Source organism: Gopherus flavomarginatus, chromosome 8 (assembly GCF_025201925.1).
Source record: "Gopherus flavomarginatus isolate rGopFla2 chromosome 8, rGopFla2.mat.asm, whole genome shotgun sequence".
Classification (NCBI taxonomy): domain Eukaryota; kingdom Metazoa; phylum Chordata; order Testudines; family Testudinidae; genus Gopherus; species Gopherus flavomarginatus.
In genome coordinates this window covers 62,046,499-62,071,366 of record NC_066624.1, presented here as the reverse complement: position 1 = coordinate 62,071,366, position 24,868 = coordinate 62,046,499, and the positions used below count along the sequence as shown (strand labels likewise).

General features: G+C 41.5%; 1 protein-coding gene across 1 annotated transcript; it reads left to right on the top strand.

The window, feature by feature from the left end:
* Positions 1 to 7,590: 7,590 nt before the first annotated feature.
* Positions 7,591 to 24,784, top strand: CLDN18 (claudin 18). Its single transcript, XM_050965677.1, has 5 exons — positions 7,591 to 7,894; positions 16,591 to 16,755; positions 19,630 to 19,738; positions 20,658 to 20,768; positions 22,193 to 24,784. The coding sequence occupies exons 1-5, from the start codon at positions 7,675 to 7,677 to the stop codon at positions 22,368 to 22,370; spliced, it is 783 nt and encodes a 260-aa protein (XP_050821634.1). The 5' UTR covers positions 7,591 to 7,674; the 3' UTR covers positions 22,371 to 24,784.
* The last annotated feature ends 84 nt before the right edge of the window (positions 24,785 to 24,868 follow it).

Genomic DNA, 24,868 nt, shown 5'->3' with positions numbered 1-24,868 from the left:
GCTGAAGCAGTTTGAGACCATCCCCCACTCTTGTGCCAGGAGTATCTCAGTGCAGGAGAGAATATGGCCTGTGATATTTTACGTTCACTTTGCAGTAGTGTTAATGCAGGCCCAACGCGCTAGGCAGTGAGGAATCAAGATATTTTCTGACAGTGTCACATTGTTGCATGTACAACTGTGTGAAAATTGTTGTTAAAGGGAGCTTTATTTTTATAAAAATGCCAACATTCTCCATGGTGTAAACAGCTTTCATAGCACTTGTAAGTAGGTGAGATCTCAGGTTTTAAATTAATGTTCTGATACATGTATTGTACCCACATCCACTGCTACCCATATCTTTTCAGCACCTACCTACACTTCTGTGTTAACCTATTGCAGTGAATGGCCTAGAAATACCTGCTCACAGTTAATAAGCACTTATACAGGGAGACAATATCTGTTGCGAAAAGGTTCTTTAAACTAGCAAAGATAATGAAATCCAGTGGCTGGAAGATGAAGTCAGTGAAGTACGAACTGGAAATAAGATGCTATGTTTTAACTGTGAGGGTAATTGAAATTTGGAACTACCATCCTGAAACAAATTCCGAGACTTTGAAATTTGGTTTTGTCCCAGATTGGTATGAATATTTAAAACACAAAAAATTCATTCCATGAAATATTCTGAAACAATTTCCTTTGGATAAGGTTTAAATGTTTCATTGTACTGTATTCATTTATCCTTTTATGTTATAATGTGTAACCTTTCTACCAGGTGTTTTTGGCAGCAAAAAGGTCCAGGTTCAACTATTAAGGGATTCCTTCTGAAGACTTAAATAACACTGGTTCGAGCTCCCATGCAGAAACCTGAGAAACTATAACCACCAACCTGGCAGGCTTGGTAGTCAACACAATACCACTCACAAGCACTGAGTCCAGGAGTTTAAAACAATATGGCTACACTTGAAATTTCAAAGTGCTGCCGCGGCAGCGCTTGAAGTGTGAGTGTGGTCGGAGCGCCAGCGCTGGGAGAAAGCTCTCCCAGTGCTGCACGTAAACCACATCCCTTACGGGTGTAGCTTGCAGTGCTGGGAGCCGCGCTCCCAGCGCTATGGCACTGATTACACTGAGGCTTTACAGCACTGTATCTTGCAGCACTCGGGGGGTGTTTTTTCACACCCCTGAGCGCGAAAGTTGCAGCACTGTAAAGTGCCAGTGTAGCCATGGCCAAAAAAGAGAACTTTATTAGGAAATAAGGAATAAGGGGAGAACAGGGGAGAAGGAATAAGGAATAAGAGGAGAACAGAACAAACCTGGAACAATCAGCAATTAATAAATGAACAATATTAGGTAAGAGTCCCCCTCCCACCTGCCAGCAATAGTCCGAACCTCAGTCCTCCTCTGGCATCTGGGAGTGGCTGATGTGATCTAGCCTCTTCCCTCCTCCCCAGCTCCGCACTGGCAGTTTGTTGTTGGTAGATCGGGAGCATGGCCACAACCCAACAAATGAGCACCCAGACCTGCCCAAATCTTAGCCTCTGTGAGCCTCCCTTCCTCCATGACAGCAGTGGATTGCTCCAGCAGATGGGCAAGGAGGGGAGACATTGCTCCTGTGAGTGGCTGCCCAACTGTTCTGGATTAGTCCATAACTGCAACCCTCACCACACATGTAGGGAGGCGACACCATTGTGACTCAGCTGCCCCACACACACCTGCCCAGGGTCCTCATAGCCCCAGAGAGTGGGGGGACCAGGGTAGTAAGCAGCTAGGGACAATAGGAGTCAGAGCCAACTGACTGCAGCTTCAGAACAGATACGAACAGCCTGCTGCTTCTGCAGGGTAGGGAACAGCACATTACACAAGAGGTGATGGCGGTTGGGTAGCTGGGATAGGAAATGGGGTGCAGGGTGCTGAAGCCACAAAGGAGTCTAGCCAGGATCAGTGGTCATTGTCTATTCACCATAAGTTGGGGCCCTCCCAAATTTCCATTCTGAGCTATGCCACAGTGGCAGAGTCCAAAAATTTGGGCAAGCCAGTCTCCAGTCCCTCTGGCAGGTTCTGTCTGAGCCCTACTTCCTGACCCAGCTGAAAAGATTTCAGCTTGAGTGCTGGGTAGAAGGGGTCCACACTGGAGTTCCTCAAATAGGTTGCTGTTCTCTAAACCTCAGTGCTGCCACCTGCCTCAGTGCTCTCTGCCACCTCAAAGCTGACTAGGATAAGCTCTGATTGCTGCCTTGAAGCCTGCACAGCTCAGACCACCATCTGTGCACCATCCATTTCTTGACGCTGTCTTAGTTCTGTGCTTAGTCTTCAGAGAGGAATCAATATCAATAGGACCTTCAGCATTCTTCTTACCATGGAGACTCTCTGAACAGAACACATTCCCCCTCTTTTCATTCACTCATGCTCTGTCCTGGCATGGCTACCCCCTGTGCCAGATTTCAGTTTAGTCAGGGTGACCCCTCACCACAGGCACATTTGGTGCAGTTTCTTCTCCTGTCATTTCCCAACAAGGACAATAGCATTTTATAGTCCCCAATCTCAAAACGTAAATGTATTTTAACCAAAATGCCCCCAAACTCTGACATAACTGAAATGCAAATGAGGCCTGGTCCATTTGGTCATTTTCTCTTGCTCACCAACAGATGGCACCAGAGAGCTCCCTCTCCTATGGAGTCCCTCTCCATCTGGCATTCTCAAGCAGCTCTGAATTGCTCTTCTCTTGGTCCACCAACAGGGGTCCGAAGCAAGCTCCCAACTCTCTAGGGCAGGGGTAGGCAACCTATGGCACAGGTGCTGAAGTCAGCATGCGAGCTGATTTTCAGTGGCACTCGCACTGCCCAAGTCCTGGCCACCAGTCCAGGGGGCTCCGCATTTTAATTTAATTTTAAATGAAGCTTCTTAAACATTTTAAAAGCCTTATTTACTTTACATACAACAATAGTTTAGTTATATATTATAGACTTATAGAAAGAGACCTTCTAAAAACATTAAAAAGTATGACTGGCACGCGAAACCTTAAATTAGAGTGAATAAATGAAGACTCGGCACACCATTTCTGAATCGTTGCCGACGCCTGCCCTAAAGCTTGTGCTGCTGTCACCATATAATGGCAGGAAATCATATAGTCATTGTTTTGCCTTGCATCTCATTGATCCCAGGGAAAGAAAGGGTTAGATTGTGATAGGCTGATCTAGGGGGCAGAGCAGAGACATGTCACCCTGTGCAGATGTTTAGAGGAACTGTGCCACAAGGAGTCACAATCCTACCCCAGTGGGACCAGGGCAGGGGGATCTGAGACAGCTGCCCAGGTACACCTGGCATATTCTGCACCTCAGCATGAAGCCATGTGGGGCTCAGACCTTGCTTCCTTTCCACCCTGTCTGTGCTGCCTGAGGAAGTGTCTCTGTGTTCTCTCCATGGCAGGCACTCTCCAGGGTTTGGAGAAGGAGCTCTTGTGCATTCTCTCACTGCATGGTGCCATACGGGCCTGTCAAAACCTGACCCTAAGTAAGCAGGAAAGATGGCATCTTTCCAAACAACATGTTCATATATTTGAGGGCCAGAATGGATGGTTATGGTCATGTAGTCTGACCTCCTGCATAACGCCTGCCAGAGAATATCACACAGTAATTCCTGCATTACACCCATGACTTCCATTTGAGCTAGAGCAGATCTTTTAGAAAGATACTCAGGTTTAATTTAAAGACTTCAGGGAATTGAGAATCTACCATGTCCTTAGGCAAGCTGTTCCAGTGGTTAATTACTACAGCTGGTGAAAATTTCTCTGAAGTAAAAGGCTGATTCGAAGAAAGCACCAGAAAATATCAAGTTTGCTGAAATTTTCACAGGAAATGATTGAAACATTTAATTTTAACTATTAGATTAGATTAAATATAATGATGGATGAATGGAATTCAATTTGGTTTGCTGTAAAACTAAAAGAGAACTCAAAACACAATGTTACCTCTGTGTTTAAGAAAACAATATATCTCTAATCCCCAAATAAAAATTTTCATTTGAATAAACAGTTTACTGTTGTAGACTTAGAACTATTAGCCTATAAATATTTACATTTAATAATTGGGCCACACCGTTTGCAGTGCATATGCTCAATTTCATTCTTTTATCCAGCTTTTGTTTTTTAAATTTTTGAATACTTCCTTGTGTTCTGAAATGTATTCTGATACAGATTTTCATTTGCTTCCCATTTTAGTGTGTCAGATCTTTAAACTGTTATCTGCTAACAGTTTGAAATCTGTACATGGTGGGTGTGAGATCCATGAGTACATTCAGAGGCTCACGCACTTCAGAGCTTGCGTGCCTGTTTATTTATTGTGTGGATTTTCTAGACTAATACATAGCCATACTTTAACAGGAAGCTTTGCATATACACACAGACTAATGTATTATCGTAATACATCTCACATAATGTGTTGTATTTTCCTAATAAAACAAGTTATTTTTTATATATTCGAATGATACAAAAGCAGGGTGAATATCAGAGAAAAAAAATAATACTTTTCGCAAAACCTGAGATTTTTTGGTACAAAATCATTTAAATTGAAAATGAGGGGCTTAAGTATATACAAACACTTGTAACCCTCATAACAGCTGTGCTGAGTGCTCAGTCCTCTCTTCATCTGCTGGTGGAAGGTCACTATCTGGACAGGTCTTTTAGGGGGTCAGAGAAAGTGCTAGCCACATATTTGTTGTTCTGATAGATGTTACTGATGGAAAAGTCATGTTAGGTCACCCAGCCCATCTCCTTGCTAATGCAGGATTGCGTCCTCCAGTGCATTTACTAGTGATTTTTCCAGGCTAGCTGTAATGGTCCTGAGCACTGGAGATTCCAGCACGTCCCTTGGAAGACAAGTCCACACCCTAACCCTGTATGGCATTTGCTGTTCTTCCATCTTGTGGTTCTTCCCCAGCCAGCCATGAGTTTTCAAAATGAATTGTCAGTGGTACAATATGTTCCAGAAATAATCCCTTTAATACTCTAGTGTCATGACCAGAGCTTTGGCAGTCACCCCTACTGGATCAAATGAAACATTTTGTTCAACTAAAAAACCAAAGGTTTTGTACTTTTTCAGTTTGCTGAAAATTTCAAAAAAAAATGTTGTTTCAGATCAACTTGAAACAATTGGTTTTTTGTTCAGATACTGAACTGGCGGGTTAACAAAGGATGTCAATATTTCAGCCATAAAACCAGTGTCCTTATCTCACAAGCATTTCTACCCTTACCCTATCCCCATTTGTTGCATTCATTGTAGAAATTTAAGGCCCAGTTCTGACCTTAGCTACATGGGGACCAGCCCCTCACCTGGTGTTATCTGGAGCAATTCTAGTAAAATCAATGAAACTATGGAAGTTTACAACAGCTGAGGACCTTCTTAAGAAATCTCCTAGTGCACAAGCAATTCACAAGATGATTTCACAGACCTACCTGTGATTTGGGATTATGCTGGAGATTCATACCAGGCCTTTTACAGGACTCTAAGCTACTATAAAAGAAACTATAAAATACAGGCTAAAAAGGATTCTGTTTGCTGCCAGTCAGTCGCTGGAGGCAGAAACTAGCAACTTCTTGTAATTTGAAAAGTTGGATATCTTGGATCGTACAAAAGAACAGGGCACCATTCTGTGAGCAGATGTTCCCAACCAGCATGAGTCAGACAACTGCAGCAAACCTGTGGCCTTTGTTAGAGCAAGAAAAGAAAGCCATGTGAATTGGCTCAAAGGGCAGCCTAACAGCCTTTTCAGGGAGAGTGATCTAGACAAAAGGCACAGCTGCTAGCTAATTCTTGTGGCTGTTCTACCAGGATTGCATATGATTTTGTATGGCTTCAGATTATAAAATAGGCCTAGATGGGCCACAATCTTTTCCCAATATTCCTGCATGTAAATCTATATATATATTGTCACTCTCAGGATGTATTGGCTCCAGTACAGCAGTGCACATGAAGTGTTAAAAGGGATGTCCTGGGCAGTCATTATATAGGATACAGGACGATAACCAATACATAAAAACACCCCTGTAAATCACCCATCCTAGTGATAACCTCACCTCTCTTCCTGGTAGGTTTCATTCTGCTTCATAATGAGGTGATCATATTGACTATGTCTGCAGCAAAGAAAAGTATCTTGATTGGATAAAGATGGAATTTGTTTCTAGGTCAGGGTTAAAGTAAATCAGTTGGTGCAGTATATTAGATCAGAATTGATGAGCATGAAGTCTGGAAAGTCCCTGTAACTCACAGCAATGCATTGGCAGAGCAGCATGGCAAATTTATATTGCTCCCCTGAGCAGAGCACTTCACCACTGTGGGAAGAGATAATTAATTTCCTAATTCTCGCCTCCTCTCAGCCTTCATAAACAACTAGCAATAAAATGGCGCTTTCCGAGCGGTCTGTTCTCCCCCTCAGTGCATACTCATTGACATTGGCAGGTATCACGCATGTATAGTTGGGGCTGAGGTATCACAGTGTTGGGCGCCTTAGAAATACCTGACTAGGTAGATAAACGGGTAGGCAACTGACCTCTCCATTTGGATCATTTCCGTATCAATTAATAGTAAAGAAGATTTGGTAACCATGCTTTATATAGAGGAATCCCCAGATGGTGTAAAACTGGTTCTAGGTCACACCCGCTCTTGCTGCCCTGTAATTGAGGGTTGTTCCATGGGTGGTGGACATGGCCAGGACATGCTTTGCTCTGCAGAACAGCCTCTTGGGGACTGTTTGATGCCAGCATGAGTCAAGGCAGCCTAAGTTCAGCTACTGCCTGACCTCAGCGTTGGGGATGATGGTTGAAAGATGGTTGAAACTCACTTGTGCTGTTCCCTTCAGGTGCACTGAGGACAGCTCTGGTGCCCTGGGATATCTAGTCCATTCTGTTTTATTCTAATTAAAACTCCTTTAGTTTTTCATGGCTGTTCTGATAAGACTTTAGCTTTTTCCTCTCTTGGTGACAGACCTTTTGAAGAACTCAAGTAAAAAATATATGGCCTGATTCTCCATCACCTTTCACCTTGTGTAGACATCTGCACCTGTGCCAAGTGAATGTAGAGTGGGGATAAATTGCTACTACCAACCTGATTTGGGAGTGTCTTACTCCCATTTTGGATAGGGGTAAATAATAACAGAAGGAACAAAGCAGTGAGAATGAGACCCATGTTGTATGTGAAGACCTTTGGGGGATGCCGTGTTGGGAAGCACTGGCACGGTATGTCTACCCAAAAATGAGGAATTCATTTGTGTCTCTAGTTCTCCCTTGACCCCTCTCAGCAGTACTATACCAACTACACAGAATAAGTGTAGCAGACTCCAGAGTATTTAGTTATGGGGAGAGGTGCAGGTGTGTTCAGGTAAGGTAATGCACCTCATAACTTTGTTCAAAGCGGGTTGCCCTACACTTGACCAGCAGTGACTGCTTAGCTCTGGGAGAACAAGTGCTTCAAAAGGACAAAAGCTCCTATCTCTTGCCTCGCCAACCAAAAAACACACAACCCTACCCAGCGAGAGCGAAACTGGACTATCTTGCAAAAACACTTTGAGCAAACAAAGCCGCTGAACGGGCACCATCTGATAAGAGCGGCTGCATTTCTGGTGGCTCAGTCAAGAGTACTTGAGTGTTCCCATAAGGTTTACGGCTTCATCGGTGCTAGCACAGATCCTGGCCAAAGGGGAGACACTATGTCGACAACAATCTGCCAAGTGATGGGCTTTGTTGTCTCATCTCTGGGTTTTGCTGGATGCATTGCGGCCACTGGAATAGACATGTGGAGCACACAGGACTTGTATGACAACCCAGTCACAGCTGTGTTCCAGTATCAGGGACTCTGGAGGAGCTGCGTCAGACAGAGCTCAGGTTTCACAGAATGCAGGCCTTATTTCACCATTCTTGGGCTACCAGGTAGGGGCAAAAGATGGACCCAGGTGAACCCCTGGAGTTTTCTTGAAGGATAAATATAATACAGTGTTCACTGAATAGCAGGAGCTGATATTTTAAATCGCTTTGTAAGGCGGGAAAAATATCTCCAAAATACCTAGCACATGAGTATAACAGCACATGTATGTTGTATTACCATAAATAATAATCTTGCATGGCAAATATTACAGAATGTTGCATATTTGTCTGGTACCTATATTATTGTCCTCAGTTAGAAGGAAATCAGCACAGCTCTGTTGATGTAAATAGAGCTACTCTGATTCAAATCAGCTGAGATTCTGGCTCTTTGGATTTAAACACATGAAATGGTGGATAAGACTTGTTCAGTTATTTCATTTAACTGTTATTGGCTGATCATATTGATCATTTCCAGCAAGAAACCAGTGGAAACATTTTCCCCTGAAAGGAAAGAGGATATCCTGAATTTTCTTGTTGAGAAAGCTGGTGCTGAATAGTGGGCATAGAGGAATTGGAGTGCAAGAGGGTATTTTTAATGATCCTTTTTTGTACATGGAGTTTTACTGGAAGGTTGTGGTTGGTTGATTGTTTTTTATTTTGGTTTTGGTTCTTCAGTCATTTTTTTTTTTAATTGGGACAAACTGATCAAACTGATCTATGGCCTTAAAGGCATCTCATCTAAGGCTAACTTGGTTGGTTAGGGACAGGTGTATGAAAGTTTCTGTTAAAATACAGCATAGTCCACATCCTATTGGATTGTTTGGTTACTGTGTTATTTATCCTGGGGCCTGATTCTCTGCTGCTGAGCTACTTGTATAATGATTTACATCCAAACAAAGTGAATGCAAATTTGGTGCAAAATCATTCTTATCCAGTAGCATTTTACAGTCACTTTGCCCAGGTGTAAATGTGCAAGGCAGTAAAAAACTTGGAGCAAGGTTGTGAGAGGGGGCAGTAGCAAACTCAGGAGCATTGAAATCAGGGTGCAATCCTTATAACCATTTTGTAAACAAATATCTATACATTTCACACCAGAAAAGTCACTTCTGCCTTTGAGTATTTGAATAATTTACAAAGCATTAGCATGCACTGAGGCTGGATCAACATTAAAATGAATCGGAATTACCGGTATGATTCTCCATTACTTTATGCAGTCATTTACACCTGTGCAATGTGGAATAAAAAATTAATACTGTGGCACTGATTCAGTGGCATTTGACACCCATTTTTCCTTGCACAGGTGCAAATAACTGCCCAGGGTGCAGAGCTGGGGCAAATCATTGCCTTTTGTGTGCATATTGACGTGTAAAGCAGAGAACAGATCCTAGTGTTTCTCACCTGTTCTGTCTATTTTGATGACTGGCTGGATTTGTCTCTGAGAAGTCACCAGAGACTGTACAGTTGAAGACAAACTTTTTTGCTTTTGGGTTTGTTGCTTGATAATGTTCCGGTCATCTCTCTAGAGATATGATTTAATAAATACACGTGTTCACTCTGCATTATGACTGGTAGACAATGCATTGTCCAGTTTGAGAAAAAAACATTTGAAGCTAACTGTCCTGGAATTGCTTTTATTTTAATAAATGTCTCTAACAAAGCTGTACATGACTAATTATGGTTTAAGACACCAATACATTTTCCCTTTGCAACAGTGATGATCAGGTTGACTGCACTGATTTATCATTGGCAAGAACCAGTTCTTAATTAGATTACTCTTTAAGTAATGTTGTAATAAGTAGAGCCTGTCAGGAATTTTTTGATGAAACACGTTTTTGTAGGAAAAATGTCCATTCATTAAAACCAAAACTTCTTGCAGGAAGTGGTCAACTTAAACAGATTTCCTGTGTCTACATGTTTGAAACAAAATGTTCTGTTTTTCAGTTTGAAATTACTTTTCATGTAGAAATTTAAACAAATTCATAGTAAAATAATGAACAAAAATGTAAAAGGTTAAAATCAAAATGAAACATTTGGAAATTAATAAAATTAAACATTTTGATTGACGTGATCTGACTTTTTTGGATTTTTGGTTTGTGAAAGTTTTGAGATTTTTGACTTTTCATCCCAATTCAAGTTGGGAATCACTTTTCAAAATTTCAAAAAATTTTGCAGGATGGAAAACTTTCCCACCCATCTCTAGGAATAAGAAAATGTATTAACAGTCACAGAAAGGTCATATTGCAAAAACAGGTCTGATTAGTATTATTTGCCATAGTGCATTGCTGAAATGTAAAGTTGGAATGACCTGGCTTTAAATTTTTTTTTTTTTTAAAGATCACAGAAATCATAGAATAGTAGAACTGGAAGGGACCTCAAGAAGTCATCTAGTCCAGTCCTCTGCACTCAGGGCAGGACTAAGTATTATCTAGACTATCCCTACACGTGTTTGTCCAACCTACTCTTAAAAATCCCCAATTATATCCGTATTCTGGTAATTTTAATTGGTAGTTGGGTTCCATTTCCATGTCTGTTTTGGTAAAATTGCATTTGTCCTTATTGAATTTCATCCTATTTACTTCAGACCATTTCTCCAATTTGTTCAGATCATTTTGAATTTTAATCCTATCCTCCAAAGCACTTGCAACCCCTCCCATCTTGGTATCATCCACAAACTTTGTACTCTTATGCCATTATCTAAATCATTGATGAAAATATTGAACAGACCCAGACCCTGAACCAATCCCTGGGGGACTCCATTCGTTATGCCCTTCCAGCATGACAGTGAACCACTGATAACTACTCTCTGGGAATGATATTCCAACCAGTCATGCACCCACCTTCTAGTAGCTCCATCTAGGTTGTAGTTCCCTAGTTTGTTTATAAGACAGTCATGCGAGACAATATGAAAAGTCTTACTAAAATCAAGATATACCACACCTACTGCTTCCCCCACCATCCACAAGGCTTGTTATCAGGTGAAGAAAGCTATAAGGTTGGTTTGACGTGATTTGTTCTTGACAAATCCGTGCTGACTGTTATTTATCATCTTATTTTCTTCTAGGTGTTTGCAAATTGATTGCTTAATTATTTGGTCCGTTATCTTTCCAGGTACAGAAGTTAAGCTGACTGGTCTGTAATTCCCCGGGTTGTACTTATTTCCCTTTTTATAGATCGGCACTATATTTGCCCTTTTCCAGTCTTCTGGAATGTCTCCCGTCTTCCATGACTTTTCAAAGATAATTGCTAATGGCTCAGATATCTCCTCAGTCAGCTTCTTGAGTATTCTAGGATGCATTTCATCTGGCCCTGGTGATTTGAAGACATCTAACTTGTCTAAGTCATTTTTTACTTGTTCTTCACCTGTTTTAGAGTCTGATCCTATCTCATTTTCACTGGCATTCACTATGTTAGACATCCAATGGCCACCAATCTTCTTGGTGAAAACTGAAACAAAGAAGTCATTATGCACCTCTGCCATTTCCACATTTTCTGTTATTGTCATTGAGTAATGGGCCTACTCTGTCCTTGGTCTTCCTCTCGCTGCTAATATATTTGTAGAATGTTGTCTTGTTTCCTTTTATGTCCCTAGTTTGTTCAATCTTGTTTTGTGCCTTGATTTTTCTAATTTTGTCCCTACATACTTGTGTTATTTGTTTATATTCATCCTTTGTAATTTGACCTAGTTTCTACTTTTTGTAGGACTCTTTTTTGAGTATTAGATCATTGAAGATCTCCTGGTTAAGCCAGGCTGGTCTCTTGGCATACTTTCTATCTTTCCTATGCAGTGAGATAGTTTGCTTTTGTGCCCTTAATAATGTCTCTTTGAAAAACTGCCAACTGTTTTCAATTGTTTTCCCCCTTAGACTTGCTTCCCATGAGATTTTACCTACCAGCTCCCTGAGTTTGCTAAAGTCTGCCTTCTTGAAATCCATTGTCTTTACTGTGCAGTTCTCCCTCCTACCATTCCTTAGCATCATGAACTCTATCATTTCACGATCACTTTCACCCAAGTTGCCTTCCACTTTCAAATTCTCAACCAGTTCATCCCTATTTGTCAAAATCAAATTTAGAACAGCCTCCTCCCAGTAGCTTTCTTCACCTTCTGAAATAAAAATGTGTCTCCAATACATTCCAAGAACTTGTTGGATAATCTGTGCCCTGCTGTGTTATTTTCCCAACAGATGTCTGGGTATTCCATTCCATAGCTCTGTTGCAGTCACATAGACAATGACCACTCTCAGTAGCACTATGCTGATTTACACCAGCTGGGGATCTGGCCCATCACGTGTTCTCTAACACACTCCATTTCAAAAGTCAAGGGACTTGATCCACAAAGAGGCCGTAGGCTGAGCTGAGGAGGAAATGCCAAGGAGAGTGGGGGAGCCTAAGCTCCACCCTTCAAAGGGATTTATGCCAGAGGGAGGTGAATGGAAGGACTACAGTTGTGCCTGGTCACTATATGGGATAGAACAGAATGAGATATCTTGTTCTCTGTCCCACATACCTTCCAAACCCATGTGGGGTGGGATATAACTTAGTGCATAACAATTCATTTTTTCTTCTGTTGGCATGAACAATGTATTTGAAAAACTCATGACATCAGTCATCCCCTAGCAAAGCAATGTCCCTGCCTGCCTGGTCTTCTGCAGCTCAGCTACTCAGGGACAGAGCTCTACTGCTGTTTTTAAAATAAAGGGCTTACAACCTCAAGGGAGTCAATTCCTTAACTCTGGCCTCAATCCTCCAGTCCATGCTGGACTTCACTGAGAGATTTTTCTCCACAATAATTGCAGGGTTGGGACTCAAGCATTTTGAAACAGAGAGCGAGATCCATGGCTGTACTCTGGCTGCTTCACATCATATCAGTGGCACACAAAAGCAACTAGAATGTACCAGTTTATCTGATCCAGAATATGCTAGTGACGTCTGAGAATCAGAGCACTCCTCCTATCATCTTACTTGCACCCTATAATCTTGTATAGGACATTTGTAGGAAGTAAAAGGGTGTCTCAGGGAAGAGCTTATCACTCTCTGAGAGGAAACCAGAGCTATAGATTCTATTCAATAGTGGCTTACTCACAGCTATGGAGTATTAATTTCACCGGCTGTCACTCAGCCAGCAGCACACACCTTGCTTGGTGATATCATAGGCTATTTCTACTCTCACTGAAACCAAAGTGGATGAAATGAAACTTCAGCCTTTGTAAAGAAAAATGAGTAAAAGAACATTGTGCTTTTCTTCTCACTGCTTCCTCCTGCTCTGCACCAAATGTTTTGTGAACACCCTTCAGGTCTGATAACACTTATCCATCAGCCTCTTGATTTCTGATGAATAATAATGAAATCGCACCTCTGTGCTAATGAGTGGGAGGCTGAAAATATCTGGTTTGTTAACACTTGTTATCAGCTGATAAGGACATACTTGATGATCAGAATGAGTCATAGCAGCAATAACCTGGGGTTGTCACTACAGCTTAATCCCACTGAAAGCCATGGTTATTTCAGGTTGGGTCTCTCCATGCATTCAGTGCTGCTTGTCATGTTCATCTGCAGGTGAGTTACTGCTCCAAGCTGATAAAGCTATTGGTTCTACCCAAACATGAGGTAGCCCACCTAATGCCAGGGAGATCTGATGTTATTCTACGTGCCCCCCTGACCACCTCCCCAGCTAATATGGATCAAGGAGGTAGGGCAAGGCTGGCGGAATTGCAAATATTTCCCTTTCACTCCTGTCCAACTTGTTCTTCAATGTAATTTTTCTGAGGTAGCTATGTCAGGTGTTCTGTGATTGTGGGACAAGAAGTTGTTCTGGCGGTATCAAATGTGAAAAGAATAATTGAAAAAAGGCTACCTCAAAACTCTCAGAAACATGCTTTAAAAATGTTCAAATCACCAGAGAATGGCACTGAAGAGAGTGCCCTCTGTACTATGGCTTCTCTGTGGAATGCCATATAGTTCACTTCTGGCTCTTTTCCATACAGTACCTTCTCCCTCACTGTCAGCTCATATACACCATCGATCGATGGCCATTCAGGTCAAAGGGAGTCTTTATGACAGCCAGCACCAGCTAGAGTGACCAGACAGCAAACGTAAAAAATTGGGACGGGAGTGGGGGGTATTAGGAGCCTATACAAGAAAAAGACCCCAAAACTGGGACAATCCCTATAAAATCGGGACATCTGGTCACCCTAGCACCAGCTAGTAGCAGCCCATAAGGAGCAACACATGAGCTGGGAACATCCAGAACACAGTACCCCTCCAGCCACTCCCTCTTCCTTCATTAGGCTCACTCTGTGTGCTGAGCCTGGATATGGAGTGGTGTAGAAGACGGTTATTCCAACTCTGTGCCAGATGAGAATACTTGCATACCAAGAGAATTCCCAGCTGATGAGATCAGACCGGAGACGCTCGTCCTCTTGGTCACATAGGTACCCTTGTTCTTGCAGAAACACAGGTATTCATACCCATAACAGCATTGACGTAAATAGAACTCAGTCATTGGACTGTTCATGGAATGAAAAAAAGAGGCAGAAATGTATCAAAATCAAATCACAAATGGTACTTTACAAACATATTTGTGACTGCATCCTCCCATTATTTGACCATCTCTGTTACTCTGATACCTTCTCATCTCTCATGGGGTCTTTAACAACTGGTATGGACACTGGCAAAGACATTATTGCGAAGAAATGTCTGCAGCCAAGTGTTAAATTGTGGATGAGATGAAATAGATACTATTTCCTTAGAAAGACATCTTGATATTCAAATACCACACTCCTTTTTTCTCTGCTTGATAGAGAGGCAGCTTGAGAGACGTTAAGAGGTGTTGCTATAGATGATTCACAATATGTTGGGTTACAGTTTGGAACCAACGTACAGTAGCTTTGTATGAGAGCACGTGTCAACTCTTCAATCTGCTTTTCAAATTTTGTTTGCTCAGTTGAAGCCTTCTGTAAAAAGGGGTTGTTCATGGGATTTCTCATCATTGGCATAACTTTCTGAATAAATCACAAGCTGCTACTCTTTGCTCACACACACACTTGCCATGAGCAACATCTGGTACTAACCAAATCTGCTTATCTCATTGCCAGCTAGTGAAATAAACATGGCACACTCCCTTGTCTTATTGTAAGAAAACACCAAAGAGAATAAAGCCACTGCAAGGTGGCCATATTTCTTTTTATAGCATTTTTAAAAATTGTTATACCTGGTTAATCCTTAGCTTTGTCTCTGGATCTCCAACAATGGAGCAAGTCTAACACCTGAAAGACAGTGGACCTGATTGTCCCCCAGGCCCTGCACCTTGTGTTGCCATTCACACCCATGAAAAGTGAGTGTGAAATCCTAACTTCCTGATTTTAGTCATACTTTGCACTAGCCTTGCACAGCTGTAAACAGAGACACTAGATCAGTGGTGGGCAACCTGCGGCCCATGGGCCGCACGCAACCTATCAGGCTAATCCGCTGGCTGGCCACCAGACAGTTTGTTTACATTTGCACAGACACCCGCAGCTCCCAGTGGCTGCAGTTCACTGTTCTCAGCGAATAGGAGCTGTGGGAAGCGGCGCTTAAAATCTTAAAATTTGTCGGCCATGGGCTCCACTCCCACAAGCCATTCATAATCTGCCCCATGCTGTCTCACAATTTGTTTCAATTTCCACCTGTTTGAATTTAATTGAATATATCAAATAAAGTAAATTTCAAAACAAAACATCGTTTCAAAATGAAATATCACAACTTTCTGTTCCCAAAATGTCTGACATTTTTGTAACTGTGTTCCAATTTTTTTTAAGTAAAATTTCACCATAATCAATAAATTTTCATGAAAAATGTTGGTTTTGTCAAAAATGGCATTTTCTTATGAAAAACTGTTTTGACAAAAAAAAATTCCAACCGACTACTAACATCTTTTGAAAAGAGGGAACCCTGTAAATGGTAAAGATAAAGACGCAGATTTGCAAAGGTATTTAGGTGCTCAAAGATGCTGACAGGCCCTTATCTGCCTCATTGGTGTCTAAACACCTATATAAATCTGGCCCAAATTCCATTTAGAGCTAACTGGACCATTTGTCATGTATCTATGGGCCAATCTCATTCTTCCCTTGCTTCTTACAGTGTGGGACAGGAAGCTCACTCTTATGCGGAAGCTCACCTAAAAGGTCAACATGCCAGGTTCAGAGTATGCTCGATGGAAATAGTTCATGGGGACATAGTTTTAACATCTTTCCTTCTGCATATGAAAGGGCAGCCTCTAGTGCTACTCAAGAAATGATTGTTTCCCCTCACCCCAGAAAAATGCTTTCATTTTCATAAATATTTTTCTTTGAAAATGTAAAGATGTTTCTTAAAAAAAATAAAAAACCCAGCGTTGAAAATATTTCAGTTTTTGGCAGCTGAAAAGCTTAAAATTTAAAACAAAAAATGTTCAGTTTTTTTGGCTGCTAAAAACAAAACAAAAAATGTTGGGTTTTGGTTTATCGATAAAAACCTAAAATGGTTTGACAAAAACAGAATTTTGGGGGTGAAAATTTTCATTTTTGTTGAAAAGCCATGTGCTGTTGAAAAAAAATGTTTTGATGGAAAATGTCCGAACAGCTCCATCAGCCTCATCATGGCTCTCAGCTCTTCTCTGAGAATTCATGTGGTTGGAACAGCAATGCCTGCTGTGGGCCATGTTGGCTGTCCCCAGCCTTCCAGCCGCAGCCTGGACTATACTCCCATGTTATGTAGTCAAATATTTTTTTCCTTGACTTGTTTTGCAGCAATGTTCCAGGCTGTGAGAGCACTAATGATCGTGGGCATCGTCCTGGGTGCCATTGGCCTCCTTGTGTCCATTTTCGCCCTGAAATGCATTCGGATTGGCAATATGGAGGACTCTGCAAAAGCCAACATGACTCTGACCTCCGGCATCATGTTTATTGTGGCTGGTAAGTCATTGTGCTCTACACAATTTCTTCTATTATGTGCAAAGCTCAGCCAGCAGCTGAATTTAAGATTGAGGAAGTCTTTGTAAAACAAAAAAGCAAAAGGACAAATACAGTCAAGATGCACAGGGAACGAATGTTTCAGAATTGAAAACTGCAGTGCTACCAACTCTGGCAATATTTCTAGTGTATTTATTAAGGCCTCAGCTCCTAGAGTTGTGTAAATATATGAGAACCTCAGTTTTCATTTAATAAAAAAGTAAGTTTCTAGCCTTCATGGAGAAGGAAAACAGCATGAAAATGTGAACCCTAAAAGCTCAAAAACTAGACAAATAAAAAGAGCCCAGAAATTACTTTTAAAATTTCATGATTTTTAAGAGAGTTTCATGATTTTCGAATACTTGGGATTGCCAGTAAAATCCAGTCATGCTTGTCTTCCTCATGTGGACAATCCCAGAGGTTCTAGAAACATGACTTGCATGAATAAATAAGCAGAATTTACCTCTGTATTTGCACTAAGCAACCAACCGTGAAAGTGATGATGCCTAAGGGAATTCCTTCATCACAGATTTACCCACAATCCAGTGCAGATGAGTAAAGAAATTGAGTCCATAGTCTCACTGAAGCATCATTCTGGAATGATTCAGCTGGATTGTTGTAAGAAAGACACGAGAAGTAATTCTTCCACTTTACTCCATGCTGATAAGGCCTCAGCTGGAGTACTGTGTCCAGTTCTGGGTGCCGTATTTCAGGAAAGATGTGGACAAACTGGAGAAACTCCAGAGAGGAGCAACAAAAATGATTAAAGGTCTAGATAACATGACCTATGAGGGAAGATTGAAAAAACTGGGTTAGTTTAGTTTGAAAAAGAGAAGACTGAGAAGGGGCATGATAACAGTTTTCAAGTACATACAAGGACGAGGGGAAAAAAAATTCTTTTTAACCTCTGAGGATAGGACAAGAAGCAATGGGGTTAAACTGCAGCAAGTGCGATTTAGGTTGGACATTAGGAAAAACTTCCTAACTGTCAGGGTAGTTAAACATTGAAACAAATTGCCCGGGAAGGTTGTAGAATCTCTGTTACTGGAGGTTTTTAAGAACAGGTTAGACAAAAACCTGTCAGGAATGGTCTAGTTTTTACTTAGTCCTGCCTTGAATGCAGAGGATGGGACTAGATGATCTATTGAGGTCCCTTCCAGGCCTTCACTTCTATCATTCTATGAAGGCCTGATTTCTGCAATGCTTACTCAAGTTGAGCACTTACTCAGACAGGTTGTCCCAGTGACCTCAAACAAAACACTTCAAGCTTGTACAATATACACTGTTTGGATGAAAGAAAGGGCTTCATATAACCTAGCTTCATTTTTGCATTTAAAATATATATAATTTTAGCCCCTGACTTCACAGGGAGCAGAGTTAGGCCAAGAGTGAAAGTCTGTGCAAATCCCACCCATATATTCTACATTTATGAAATCACTGAAAGACAATGACTGGAAGAGTTATCAATCTAAAATACAGGCCAGGCCCCAGCTACCATGTGGCATATTAGAGCTGGTGAGCAAAGTCGAAAGGAAGGATAGTCCAATGGTTAGATCTAGCCTAGCCTTCAGGAGACCTGGCTTTGATTCCTTGCTGTGCTATAGACTTGCTGTGTGACCTCAAGTAATTCTCTGTAAAATGCATCTGAAGAAGTGGGTATTCACCCACGAAAGCTCATGCTCCAAAACGTCTGTTAGTCTATAAGGCGCCACAGGATTCTTTGCTGCTCTCTGTAAAATGGGGATTCTTGCACTTCCCAAGGTCACCAGGCACTGAGAGGCTAAATGCATTAAAGACTGTGACGTGCCCAGATACTGGGATAATGGGAGTAATTTGATACCTAAGATGGAAACGTCACTGATTTCTGTGGTCCTGGCTCCTCAGCTGGATAAAGGATAGGTGGGGCTTTTGGAAGGTGTCAGAGTCAGTGTTGCTGGTTGTCAAGCAGGGGACTTTTGAGGACTTTAGTAATGTGATGGGTTTGAGTTTTTTCCTTCCTGTTTTGGGACAGGGATATCTGTGACTTCAAATTTGCAAGAGGGATGTTTGGATTCCGCTTTACCAACCCCAGAAGACTTTCATAGCTGCTATTTGTGCCCTTTTCCAATATCCCAATGCTTATGAAATGATTTTTTCCCCATTAAAAATTTTAATGACAATGAAAATTTTCTTTGAAGTTTTTCATTGAAAAACCGAAATCTCAAAAACAGAAAAAAAAGTGGTTTTCGCAATCAGAATTTACATGTCTCAAAATGGTTATTCACTGAGAAAAGGTTGAACACAAAAAATCTACCAGCTGTACTAGAGAAGTTTTTTTAGGGTAAGGGAAGGAAGGGCCGGGTTGTAATGAATGCTTTGATTCTGGAACACTCCATTATGGAGCAATTTACATGGAAATCTGACAATTCTTAGTCTCAATGGTCAGGGCCGGCTTTACTGTTTTTGCCACCCCAAGCAGTGCGCCAAATTGCCACCGTGGACGGCGGGGGCAGTCCGTGTGCCATTAGGGCGGCACACGTGTTTCTGCGGCAGCAGTTTGGTGGCAGCTTCTGTCTTCGGCTGGAAGACAGAAGCTGTGCCGCCGCGGACAGCTGAACATAGAAGGTGCTGCCGAATTGCTGCCACCGTGGAAACACACATGCCGCCCTAAAGGCACACGGACTGCCTCCACCGTCCGCAGCAGCAATTCGGCACACTGCTTGGGGGCAAAAACACACAGACTGCAATTGGAGTGATAGCTAGCACTTTATACCCATTTCTTCAGAAATCTGAATGACTCCCTGACATATAAAGCAGTGGGGAATCTTGCTCCCAGTCCCATATTCTCTCTGTTCCCAGGTCTATGTGCTATTGCCGGAGTGTCCGTATTTGCCAACATGCTGGTCACAAACTTCTGGATGTCAACGGCCAATATGTACCAAGGATCGATGCAGACCATCCAGACAAGGTAACCTTCTCCTCTTGTGAAGAGCAGTCAGTGTGAGATCGATAGAGCTCAGGAACAGAACGGTAGCATTGGCATGTGGTAGCCACAGCTGCCCAGAATCAACAAGCATGTAGTGATGGTATCTAGTCTGTGTTTTCAGATCAGTTCTGATGCTATGTCTAGATGGATTTATCAGGCCAGATCTTTAGCTGTGATGAGTGCACAGTGTAGCTTTAAACCACCCTTGGGGTCCCCTGATATCAGGTCTACTCTATCCAAAGTCAGTTCCCCAAGCACATACTCAACCTTCTGTAACTTGTACCAGCTGCTAATGGTCCCCAGAGGCTATTACAGCAGCTGGGGACAGGGCTGCCCAGTAATGTCATTTTCTAGTATGTCTGTAGGGAAGGGAGTATGATGTAGAACTAACTATAGCGGCGATACGCTACTTGATTATTCCCTTGCATGGGGTTGGATTGGGGATGGGTGGAGGTCCTCCTGTGACTGGTTAATCCTGCTTTAAGATCTGATCCAAAGCCCAGTGTAGTTAATGGTAGTCTGTCAATTGCCTTAGTGGGCCCTTTGAAGACTGAAATGAATAAACAAGCAACCAAAATAATGTAGCTAAGTGATGTCCATGTTCATGTAGCCAAACCAGAGGAGGAGGGAGAACGCATCCATCCCCTCTACAACATGGACGACACTTGTGCAGCTGGGGTGGGATATAGTCACTCTCATTCCTGTTGGGACAGAGGGAAATCTGAAGGTAAAAACTATGAAAGACCTCTGCTAACCAACATGGTAGAAGAGACCAACATGGTAGAAGAGAGGTCCTGCTCTAGGAGAGAATTCTGTATCTTAAATACACTTCAAAACAAATTACATGGAGAGTTCTTGCAACTCCACAGCATTATGGGTCCTTTGTCTTTTTATTTTGTAGGTATACCTTTGGCTCAGCTTTGTTTGTCGGCTGGGTTGCTGGGGGCTTATCCCTGGTAGGAGGCGTTATGATGTGCATTGCCTGCAGGGGACTGGTACCAGAAGAAACCAAGTAAGACCCTATGCTTCTAAATTGGAAGCTTTGCTGGTAATGAAATAGTGTTTGATCGTGCACTAGGAAGTGATGGACACTCTTCTGCGAGGTTCATTATTTTATGGCACATCACAGATCTTTAGATTAGATTACCTTGGCAAGCACTGGATGTGAAAAACGTATATAGCCCATGGACCAGGTGCACAGTAGCTGCAATCGTATGGCACACCCAGGTTATGAAGGATATAATTAGAGCTTGGCAAAAAAATTTTCAGAAAATAGTAATTTGACTGAAAAATGTATTTTGGGGGGCAAACTATATGCAAATTCAGGCTGACTTTTGGCATAGTTTGGCCAAAAATGTTTTTTGTTTTTTTTTTAAGTAAAAATATTTCTTTTTGATTTTTTTGTTTTGAAACTTTGTTTCATTTTGAAATGTGGCCACTTTTTAAAATAAACAAAAACAAACAACAGTGAAAAACAGCCAGAAAGAACCTGAAAGAACCCCAATGAAAAGCCAAAAAGCATTCATAATGGGTTCACAAAAATTAATTTTCTCAAGTTTTTCAATTCAGTGAAACATTTAGAAAAAGATTGGTTTGGATTTGAATTGAACCGAATTGGCAGGAGGCAAGGAAGGGGGATTTTTCATTTTGGCCCTGGAACTCAAATTATTTTGAACTCAATTATTTGTTTAGATGTAATCATGATATCTGTGGGCCCCCTAAGAATACAGACTACTTACTTGTATAGTGTTATTTACTTACGTGAGTCACATGATATTGTTTCTCTTCCCTGACTGGGTGATATATGTCAACAAGGGATGAATTGCGATTTTTACAATCAAACATACAATTCAAAATGTGCACTATGTTGGTTCGCTAACTTTGTTACATAAATTACAGCATGCGTTGCAAATTGCGTAACTTGTCACAGAACCTCTGAAGCCAAAGGAGCTAAGACAATTTACACCAGATGCAAATCTGCCCCTGTATGTTTAACTCTTATATTTTCAGTCTGCAAATCAAACAATCTGCAGGCCAGGATTTATTCATGGAAGAAACTGGTGAAGCATTTCAAATAGGGTGACCAGACAGCAAGTGTGAAAAATCGGGACAGGGGGTGGGGGGGGGTAATAGGAGTCTATATAAGAAAAAGACTCAAAAATTGGGACTGTCCCTATAAAATCGAGACATCTGGTCACCCTAATTTCAAATAACAAATTTAAAGGAGAGAATTTTGCAATCTGTTTGTGGACATTTGGCACTCATTTTTGTCAGGGCCTCCAAGTGTTACTATAATACAAATAATAGGAATTAATAAAGCGCTTAATCAGTTGCATTAAATCCAGGAACTCACAGGAATGAAGTTCAGAGCGAAGTGGATATTGGAGGTTGTCACAGAGTCTGCATTGCTGACATTGTACTTTATTTCTCTTGCAGTTACAAGGCAGTGTCCTACAATGCATCAGGACGGAATATCTCCTACAAGACTACACCATATAAGGCTGGTACTGGCTATGAATCTGAAGCCAAAAGTAAAAAAGTCTCAACATACGATGACACTGCTCGTAGCGATGATGGGAAACGCTCATACCCTTCAAAATATGACTATGTCTAAAAGCCCTTCAGGGGTCAAAGATACACTATCGTTCTATAACACTTTGCAGTCCAAAAACAAACCAAAACGAGTGCTCAAACAAGATGCACATAGGCCTGTCCGTGAAAGGTTCACTCTTTCTTATTTTGTTTGGTTTACTGTGGTGAGGTGTGGGGCATTTTCATTGGTTGTTAATGAGACTTTGATTTGACTTTGTACTCGTCCCCAGTATGATGAGGTCCATAAAAAAAGCAGTGTGTTCTTCTAGTTGTTCTCATCCTTAAAAGAGATGGTTAGTATTTCAAATACACTTATGAAACCAAAAACATGGTTCTCCCATGCACCATTTTCTGTTTCTTTTAATTGGCTTACATTTCGATTTAATAACAGAACACAGCTAGAGTTTGCAATCCCATGTAAATCAATCATGATCAAGTTTGTGTTTGTGACTAAAAACTAAATAGCACTGACAGCGGGCATGAAAGACCTTTGAAAGTCAGATTGCTAAACCTAAATGTCCGTGCTGACTAGTAACAAAAGGCAATTGTCTCCAGAAACGCTGGTGGCTGACCTTAATTACAGAGCAGTATGTAAAAACAGCACCACACCACTACATTCCCCATCTCCCCATTCAATTTTATGCAAGGTATATAGAGAGTTGCCTCTTGTGTTTTTCAGATCCTGGAGACCTTAATATAACCTCTACTTATGGTCAGAGAAAGCGACAATGCTTTGCTTAGATGATAGTGTATCTTTGCCCTAGCTTTGTAACCCAGCCCCAGCAGGTTAAAGAGACAAAAAAATCATTGCCTTTTGTGTTATATGCTGTGTGCTTTAATGAAATTCCAGTGGCCTTTCTTTAAGCATAGTGAACATAGATAGGCAGATCCCACATTTGTGCTTGGTCATCACTTGTACCCAGATGCTTCCTTCCTGGTACTGTAATGTATTATATAATGCTGATTTGGTGTGATATTTAATTTGATTTACCTTACTTAGACATTAGATGTAACCTGTGATACCAAAGTGTATTTATTTCCTCTGATCCCATTGGGGAATATACATAATCCATTGTTATTCCTAGGCATGGTATTTTCTGTGAGAGCTGAAAACCTTTGTGTACAACTGGTATTCCTGCAGATGTCATCTTTAATGAAGCCAGGGGAATTTCTCATTTAGAATTAATTAGAGTCACATTTGGAGCAGGAATCCTATGGAGCATTAGATGTGTAACTCTCTTCACTGACATTACGGATTCCTCGTATGAATTCTTCTGACACTGATTTGAATATTAACCCCTTAAAGGGTCATTATCATCTTCTCAGTGGTCAATTTGACAATACAATCTGCTTGAGTCATCAAGGCCAAGAGCACAGAAAAGGGACCTTGCTCAGTCCAGAGGATGGGAAGCATCATCTGTCACCTGAGCAAGTCTGACTCAGGGGATATCTTTGATGGGTCTCTGAACAGTGACTCCTTGGCAGAGTGAGGATCCTTCTCATAAGGGGCTTTGATGGTTTAAAGGGATAAGCAAAAGAGGGATCCTAGAAGCCCTTCCCTCCCAAGCAGCCAGTCTGATAGCTATCTGTGATGGTATTTTGCTGTTGTTCTTGGTAACAGTCTGAGTTCTCTGTATCCACTAGTTTGTGAACGCAACTGAAATGGAACAGAAATGAAGTCAGAAGATTTCTCCAACAATTTGATCCTTTTAATGTCTGGAGGTATTGACAGCATCACCTTTCAACACACACTGTGTGTCTATTAAACTCCTAAGCACAGTGTATCATGAATCTCCTTACTCACACATGCACATGGCCCATCACAAGACTGCAGTTAGCCCACACTGGATGGGTCCCCAGGGGGACTGGCTATGCACCTCGTGTATTTCCACACTAGCTCCAAACATGAGAGTGTGTAAAGGGACTTTAGAGGTGAGTCAGGATGGAGCCACCAAGAATCCAGAGGGCCAGAAAGGATGCACTGGTTGTGGAAGGGCAGCAGCAGCACAGGGGCTCTGGTGAAGCCACAAGGCTCAGCGGAGACAAACTGCATCCCCTAACCCTAATGCAGAACCCTAAACAAAGCTTTATTGTACTGTGTTGGTGTGAGAATACGTGAATGTCACCAGTTAAGTACAAAGAATGCTCACTCCTTAAACCCAGAACCACAGAAGGTATAAATCTGCATAGCAATATTGTATTCAATGGAGATATGCTGATTTACACCATGGGAAGTTTGGGAACATTATTTTTACAGGCCCATTTAGTTACATGGCACTAAGATGTTTGCTTTTTTTTTTTTACTAATGTGTTTGTTACTTTGAAGACTAGATTTTCATACAGCTGATACATACTTTTCTTTTGTGTCTGTTTTGCATGCTGGAAATATTGTGCTCCATTATGTTTTTGTTACTTGAATATTAAAGAAAGTGACTTTAAATTCGAAAAGTGTTAGTTGATTTATTTAGCTTTTGTTTTGTCATTCCCTGAAGCTAGGTAAACAGTAACCATTAATTTCCC